General features: G+C 48.9%; 1 protein-coding gene across 2 annotated transcripts in view; it reads right to left on the minus strand.

Moving 5' to 3' along the window:
* Window positions 1–648: 648 nt before the first annotated feature.
* Window positions 649–8,350, minus strand: part of LOC140472048 (Friend leukemia integration 1 transcription factor-like) — a 13,531-nt gene continuing 5,829 nt past the window's right edge. For both annotated transcript variants that reach the window (XM_072567465.1, XM_072567464.1), the window contains one exon: window positions 649–1,240. In XM_072567465.1, coding sequence (XP_072423566.1) covers window positions 711–1,240 — 530 coding nt within the window. In that variant the 3' untranslated portion in view covers window positions 649–710. The remainder of the gene's footprint in view (window positions 1,241–8,350) is intronic.

Below are 8,350 nucleotides of genomic sequence, written 5' to 3' on the forward strand. Positions count from 1 at the left end.
TCTGCAGGAATGTTTCTGGGATTGAGGTGGGGTCCCATCTGGGTGTCGATAAATTGTCTCAAAGTGAAGCCAGCAACTCAGTGGGTGACTTAACAAAGTTATAACTGCATTAAGAACCACATTATTTAACATTAATCGAGAGATCAGACTATACAGTTTAAAAAACAAACACAGGTATATATAAAACTCTTTGATGTCTGTGTGCTACAATTTTATATCCAGTGGTTAAAAAGGAGAGAACGAGGGTGAAGTGTTTGTGCTTGGGGGTCTCCTAGGCAGGTTACTGTTGGTACAGTTCCTGCTCAACCCCCAAAGATTAGGTCTGGCCAGGTCAATGGTAATAGGGGCCCAGTTCCATGCAAGAAGGGAGACAGAGGAAACAGTGTCTTTGTCTGCCATGTTCCAGTGAGGGTGCAATGGTGGGGTTTGGGGTGGAAGGGAAGGTGGTGAGGGGGGGGGAAGCTGGGTTGGGTCGGTGATGCACATTCAAGTGTCCTTGAGTTCCACGTGATTAATCTTTTAGCAGCGGTATCATATTCCTGATCGACACGCTCACACACACTCACGCTTCACACTCTGAAAGGAGCAATTCTCTGTCGGAGGGGGGGGGGTCTGGGTGGGGGGGGGGGGGTATGTGGTGCAGGGGGAGGGAGGGAGGGGTGGGGTTGCAACGTCACCAAAGCAGGGACGGTTGACGGACCCCGTGCCCGTCAGTAGAAGGAGCCAATGTGAGACGGGAGGTGGGTGGCAGGGTGCCTGGGTACACTGGGGCTGGGGTACATGGTGGTAGGGGCCGTGCTCCAGTACGGGTTGGCACTGGTGAAGAAACTGGTGGAGGATCCGGGGATGGGGGACGGGTGAGATGGCACAAAGTTCATCTTCTGCTGGTGCGTGTGGTACGTTGGCATGTACGGCAACTCGGCCTGGTATTTGTAGATAGAGGACTCAGGTGGGTGAGGCTGGTGAGCCTGAGCGATTCCCTGGAAGTCAAACTTGTAGGCGTAGCGTTTCCCGTGGACCTTGGTCATGATGTTCTTGTCGTAATAATATCGGAGCGCTCGGCTCAGCTTGTCGTAATTCATGTTCGGTTTGCTTTTCCTCTCTCCCCACCGGCGGGCCACCTCATCAGGGTCGGTCATCTTGAACTCACCGTTGGTACCCTCCCAGGTGATGCAGCTAGAATTGGCACTGTCCGACAGTAACTCCAGCAGGAACTGCCACAGTTGGATCTGTCCACTGCCTGAAAGGGAAGGGGCAGAGAGTGACCATCAGATCCCAGAGAGTGACCATCAGATCCCAGAGAGTGACCATCAGATCCTAGAGAGTGACCATCAGATCCCAGAGAGTGACCATCAGATCCTAGAGAGTGACCATCAGATCCCAGAGAGTGACCATCAGATCCTAGAGGATCCCAGAGAGTGACCATCAGATCCCAGAGAGTGACCATCAGATCCTAGAGAGTGACCATCAGATCCCAGAGAGTGACCATCAGATCCTAGAGAGTGACCATCAGATCCCAGAGAGTGACCATCAGATCCTAGAGAGTGACCATCAGATCCCAGAGAGTGACCATCAGATCCTAGAGAGTGACTGTGAGATCCCAGAGAGTGACCATCAGATCCTAGAGAGTGACCATCAGATCCCAGAGAGTGACCATCAGATCCTAGAGAGTGACTGTGAGATCCCAGAGAGTGACCATCAGATCCCAGAGAGTGACCATCAGATCCTAGAGGATCCCAGAGAGTGACCATCAGATCCTAGAGAGTGACCATCAGATCCCAGAGAGTGACCATCAGATCCTAGAGAGTGACCATCAGATCCCAGAGAGTGACCATCAGATCTCAGAGAGTGACCATCAGATCCTAGAGGATCCCAGAGAGTGACCATCAGATCCCAGAGAGTGACCATCAGATCCTAGAGAGTGACCATCAGATCCTAGAGAGTGACTGTGAGATCCCAGAGGATCCCAGAGACTGGTGGTGAGATCTAAGGGAATCCAGATGATCCTGGAGAGCAACTGTAAGATCTCAGAGGATCAGATGGACCAGCTGTGAGATCCCAGAGGATCCCATAGATTCTGGAGGTAGGTTTGCTCGCTGAACTGGAAGGTTCATTTCCAGACGTTTTGTCACCATACTAGGTAACATCTTCAGTGGGCCTCAAGGCACAGCACTGCTGATAATTCCTGCTTTCTATTGAAAAGTTTGGGTTTCTTTGGGTTGGTGATGTCATTTACTGTGGTGATGTCATTTCCTGTGGTGATGTCAATTCCTGTTCCTTTTCTCAGGGGGCTGGGAGATGGGGGTCTAACTCGATGTGTTTGTTGATAGATTTCCGGTTGGAATGCTGTGCCTCTCGGAATATTCTCGTGCATGTCATAGACACAGCCAACCAGAGACTTGCACAAGAATATTCCGAGAGGCACAGCATTCCAACCGGAAATCTATCAACAAACACATCGAGTTAGACCCCCATCTCCCAGCCCCCTGAGAAAAGGAACAGGAATTGACATCACCACAGGAAATGACATCACCACAGTAAATGACATCACCAACCCAAAGAAACCCAAACTTTTCAATAGAAAGCAGGAATTATCAGCAGTGCTGTGCCCTGAGGCCCACTGAAGATGTTACCTAGTATGGTGACGAAACGTCTGGAAATGAACCTTCCACCTCAGCGAGCAAACCTACCTCCACAACCTCGATCTGAGCTACAAATCTTCTCAAAACCCGCTGTGGTCCCACAGACTGGCTGTGAGTTCCCACAGTATCCCAGAGACTGACAGTAAGATTCCAGAGACCAACAATGAGATCCTAGAGAGAGCAACAGAGAGTGCTCAGAGATTGACTGTGAGACTCTAGAGATTAATCAGGAGCTGGAGAGAGCCCGAGGGATTGACAGTGAGTTCCGGGACCAACAGAGAGCCCTCTCTCTCTCGAGTCCATTGCTCCCCTCACTGAGACATGTTGAGCTGATTGGCCTCCTGTTTTTGTGCTAAACTCACAAGAGGAATGAGTTGAGGAAAGTGGGAGAGTTGACTGAATCCAAAGGGTTGATCGAACAGGTCGATCGATTGTATCAACAGAGAACCATTTGGGAAGGTGGGGTTTCTGGAAATGAACGTGTCTCCAGGACCCAGTGTTGGTCTGGACTCACCGAATGTGACTGAGGACATTGTCCCAATGGAATGGAGGGTGGAATCCAGGGTAATCCAGGATAATCGAGGGTGGAATCTCAGAGCCTCAGCCTGAAGTAACAAAATCGGGAATGTGAACCTAGCTGTCAGTAATGGCTGGGGATTGTTCAAACCCCATCTGGTTGGTGAATATCCTTTAGTGAAGGAAGTCTGCCTTTTCTATCAGGTCTGGGTTGACATTTACCTCCAGACCCACAGCGATGGGGTCATCTCTGAGCTGGCCTCTGCTCAATTAGGAAAAAGTGTTTCAGTCCCTCGAGCTTGGACCCCATTCACTACGATCTCAGTGGAATTAAAACCTGACCCTTAACCCTGTACCCCTCGCAATCAGACAACGATCAGGCTATAACTTCAACACAGAACCTGACCTTTCACATGGGTCAGTGTCAGAGAATTCCAACGATTCATTGGTGTGAACTAATGGTAAAAGAGTGAGTGTGTGTGTGTGAGTGTGTGTGGGTGGGGGTGTGTGAGAGTGTGGGTGGGGGTGGGGGTGGGTGTGTGGGTGTGTGTGGGTGTGTGGGTGGGGGTGTGTGTGTGTGTGTGTGTGTGGGTGGGGGTGGGGGTGGGTGTGTGTGTGGGTGTGTGTGAGTGCGTCAGTGCGGGTGAGTGTGTGTGTGAGTTTTTGAATGCGTGTGATTGTGTGTGTCTGTGTGTGAGTGCATGGGTGAGTGTGTGTCTGTGTGTGTGAAAGTGTGTGTGAATGAGTGGGTGGGTGTCTGTGTGTGTGACTGAGTGTGTGTCTGTGTGTGAGTGCGTGAGTGTGTGAGTGTGATTATGTGAGTGTATGTGTGTGTGTGAGTGTGTGATTGTGTGAGTGTGTGAGTGTGTATGTGAGTGTGTGTGAGAGTGTGTGTGAGTATGTGTGATTGTGAGTGTGTGTGCGTGCATGTGAGAGTGTGTGTGTTAGACAGTGTGTATCTGTGTGTGTGTCTGAGTGTGTTGTGTGTGAGTGTATGTGTGTGACTGTGAGTGTGTGTCTGTGTGTGTGTGTGTGTGCATGAGTGTGATTGTGTGAGTGTGTGTGAGTGTGTCAGTGTGTGTGAGTGTGTGAATGTGTGAGTGTGTGAATGTGTGAGTGTGTGAGGGTGAGTGTGTGTGAGATTGTATGTGTGAGTTTGTGCGTGTGTGTGTGAATATGTGAGAGTGTGTATGTGATTGTGTGTGTGAGTTTGTGTGTGTGAGTGTACGTGTGAGAGTGTGTGTGCGAGTGTGAGTGAGAGTGTGTGAGTGAGAGTGTGAGTGAGAGTGTGAATATGTGTGTGAGAGTGTGTCTGTGTGTGAATATGTGAGTGATTGTGTGTGTCTGTGTGTGTGAAAGTGTGAGTGTGTGTCAGTGTGTGTGTGAATGTGTGAGTGTGTGAAAGTGAGAGTGTGTAAATGTGTGAGTGTGTGAGGGTGAGTGTGTGTGAGTGTGTGTGTATGTGTGATTGTGTGTGAGTTTGTGTGTGTGTGTGTGTGTGTGAATGTGTATGTGTGATTGTGTGTGTGATTGTGTGAGTGAGTGTGTGAAAGTGTGAGTGTGTGAATGTGTGAGTGTGTGAGGGTGAGTGTATGTGTGAGAGTGTGTGAGTGTGTGATTGTGTGAGTGTGTGAGTGTGTGAGTCTGTGTGTCTGTGTGTGAGTGTGTGTGTGGGTGTGTGTGAGTCTGTGAATGTGTGTGTGAGTGTGTGTCTGTGCATGTGTGTGTGTGTGTGTGTGTGTGTGTGAATGTGTGTGTGTGAGGGTGTGTGTGTGAGTGTGTGTGAGAATGAGAGCGTGAGTGTGAGTGAGTGTGTGAAAGTGTGTGAGTGTGTGTGTCTGTGTGTGATTGTGTGTGTGAGTGTGTGTCTGAGAGTGTGTGAAAGAGTGAGTGTGTGAGTGTGTGTGTTTGTGAGTTTGTGTGTGAGTGCGACAGTGTGTGTGAGTGTGACAGTGTGTGTGATTGTGTGTGTGTGAGAGTGTGAGTGTATATGTGTGAGTGTGTGCACGTGTATGTGTGAGTGTGTGTATGTGAGTGTGTGTGTGTGTGAGAGTGTGTGTAAGAGTGTGTGTGTGAGAGTGTGAGTGTGTGTGAATGAGTGTGTTTGAGTGTGCGTGTGTGTTTAAGTGTGTATGTGCATGTGTGTATGAATGTGAGTGTGAATGAGTGTGAGTGTGTGTGAGTGTGTGTGTCTGTGAGAGTGTGTGTATGTCTGTGTGTATTGTGTATGTGTGTGTGTGAGCATATGTCTGTGTGTGTATGCACGTGTGACTGTGTGCGTGAGTGTGTGTGTGTGAGAGTGTGTGTGAGAGTGTGTGTGAGAGTGTGTGTGTGAGAGTGTGTGTGAGTGTGTATGAGTGTGTGAATGTGTGTGTCTGTGTGTGAGTGTGTGTCTGTGTGAGTGTATGTGTGAGTGTGTGTGTGATTGTGTGAGTGTGTGAATGTGTGTGTGTGTGAATATGTGAGTGTGTGAATATGTGAGTGTCTGTGTGTGAGTGTGTGTGTGGGTGTATGTGCGTGAGTGAATGTGTGTGTGAATATGTGAGTGCGTGTGAGTGCGTGTCTGTGTGTGTGAATGTGTGTGTGTGTGAGTGTGTGTGAGAGTGTGCATGAGAGTGTATGTGAGAGTGTGTGAGTGTGTGTGAGTGTGTGTGTGAGAGTGTGTGAGTGAGTGTGTGTGTGAGTGTGTGTGTGAGTGTGTGTCTGTGGGTGAGTGTGTGTCTGTGTGAGTGAGTGTGTGTGTGTGTGAGTGAGTGTGTGCGAATGAGTGTGTGTGTGAGAGAGAGTGTGTGTGTATGTGTGAGTGTGCGTCTGTGGGTGAGTGTGTGTGTGTGAGTGTGTGTGGGTGAGTGTATGTGTGAGTGTTTGTGGGTGAGTGTGTGCATGTGTGTATGAGTGTGTGAGTGTGAATGGTGCGTGAGTGTGTGAGCGTGTGTGTGAGAGTGTGTGTGAGAGTGAGTGAGAGTGAGTGTGTGTGTGAGTGTGTGTCTGTGTGTGTGAATATGTGAGTGTGTGTTTGATTGTGTGTGTGAGTTTGTGAGTGTGTGTGAGTGTGTGAATGTGTGTGTGTGAGTATGTGTCTGTGTGTGTGAGTGATTATGTGTGTGAGTGAGTGAGTGTGTGAGTGAGTGAGTGTGTGAGTGTGTGTGTGAGTGTGTGTGAGTGAGTGTGAGTGTGTGTGAGTATGTGTGAGTGTGTGAATGTGTGTGTCTGTGTGTGAGTGTGATGTGTGTGTGTGATTGTGTGAGTGTGTGAATGTGTGTGAGTATGTGAATATGTGAGTGTGTGAATATGTGAGAGTGTGAGTCTGTGTGAGTGTGTGTCTGTGTGTGTGCGTGTGAGTGTGTGAATGTGTGTGTCTGTGTGTGAATGAGTGCGTGAGTGTGTGAGCGTGTGTGTGAGTGTGTGTGTGTGTGTGTGAGTGTGTGCGAGTGAGTGTGTGTGTGTGAGAGAGTGTGTGTGTATGTGTGAGTGTGTGGGTGAGTGTGTGTGTGAGTGTTTGTGGGCAAGTGTGTGCATGTGTGTATGAGTGTGTGAGTGTGAATGAGTGCATGAGTGTGTGAGCGTGTGTGTGAGTGTGTGAGAGTGTGTGTGAGAGTGAGTGAGAGTGTGAGTGTGTGAATGTGTGAATATGTGGGTGTGTGAGGGTGAGTGTGTGTGAGTGTGTGTGATTGTGTGTGTGAGTTTGTGTGTGAGTGTGTGTGTGTGTGAATGTGTGAGTGTGAATGTGTATGTGTGACTGTGTGTGATTGTGTGTGTGTTTGTGTGTGAGTGTGTGAGTGTGTGAATGTGTATGTGTGAGTGTGTGTCTGTGTGTGTGAATATGTGTGTGTGTTTGATTGTGTGTGTGAGTTTGTGAGTGTGTGTGAGTGTGTGAATGCGTGAGTGTGTGTGAGTGAGTGTGAGTGTGTGTGAGTATGTGTGAGTGTGTGAATGTGTGTGTTTGTGTGTGAGTGTGTCTGTGTGTGAGTGTGTGTCTGTGTGAGTGTATGTGTGAGTGTGTGTGTGATTGTGTGAGTGTGTGAAAGTGTGTGAGGGTGCGTGTGAGTGTGTGAATGTGTGTGTCTGTGTGTGAGTGTGTGTGAGAGAGTGTATGTGAGAGTGTGTGTGTGAGTGTGTGTGTGAGTGTGTGTGAGTGAGAGTGTGTGTGAGTGTGTGTGTGTGTCTGTGTGTGTGTCTGTGTGAGTGAGTGTGCGTGAGTGAGTGTGTGTGTGTGTGTATGTGTGCGTGGGTGAGTGTGTGTGTGAGTGTTTGTGGGTTAGTGTGTGCATGTGTGTATGAGTGTGTGAGTGTGAATGAGTGCGTGAGTGTGTGAGCGTGTGTGTGTGTGAGGGTGTGTGTGACAGTGTGTGTGAGTGAGTGAGTGTGTGTGTGAGTGCGTGTGGGTGAGTGTGTGTGTGAGTGTTTGTGGGTGAGTGTGTGTGTGCATGTGTATATGAGTGTGTGAGTGTGAATGAGTGTGTAAGTGTGAATGAATGTGTGAATGTGGGTGTGTGAGTGTGAATGTGGGTGTGTGAGAGTGTGAATGTGTGTGTGAGAGTGTGTGTATGTGTGTGAGAGTGAGTGTGTGTGTGAGTGAGTGTGTGAAAGTGTGAGTGTGTGCATGTGTGAGAGTGTGTGTGTGTGAGAGTGTGTCTGAGTGAGTGTGTGTGTGTGTGAGTGTGTCTGTTGGTGAGTGTGTGTGTGTGAGTGTGTGTGTGAGAGTGAGTGTGGGAGAGTGTGTGTGAGTGGGTGTGTGTGTGAGTGAGTGTGTGAGTGTGTGAAGGTGAGTGTATGTGGGTGAGTGTGTGTGTATGAATGTTTGTGGGTGAGTGTGTGTGTGCATGTGTGTATGAGTGTGTGAGTGTGAATTAGTGTGTGAGTGTGAATGAGTGTGTGTGTGTGAGTGTGAATGTGGGTGTGTGTGTGATTGCGAATGTGTGTGTATGTGAGAGTGAGTGTGGGAGACTGTGTGAAAGCGTGTGAGTGAGTGTGTGTGGATGAGTGTGTGTGTGCATATGTGTATGAGTGTGTGAGTGTATGAGTGTGAAGAGTGCCTGAGTGTGTGTGCGTGTGAGTGTGAATGCGTGTTTGAGAGTGAGTGTGTGTGTGAGTGTGTGTGAGAGTTTGTGTGTGAGTGGATCTGTGTGTAAGTGAGTCTGTGCGAATGTGTGTGAGTGTGTGTGAGTGTGTGTGTGTGAGAGTGAGTGTGG

This window comes from Chiloscyllium punctatum, unplaced genomic scaffold, assembly GCF_047496795.1.
Source record: "Chiloscyllium punctatum isolate Juve2018m unplaced genomic scaffold, sChiPun1.3 scaffold_235, whole genome shotgun sequence".
Lineage (NCBI taxonomy): Eukaryota > Metazoa > Chordata > Chondrichthyes > Orectolobiformes > Hemiscylliidae > Chiloscyllium > Chiloscyllium punctatum.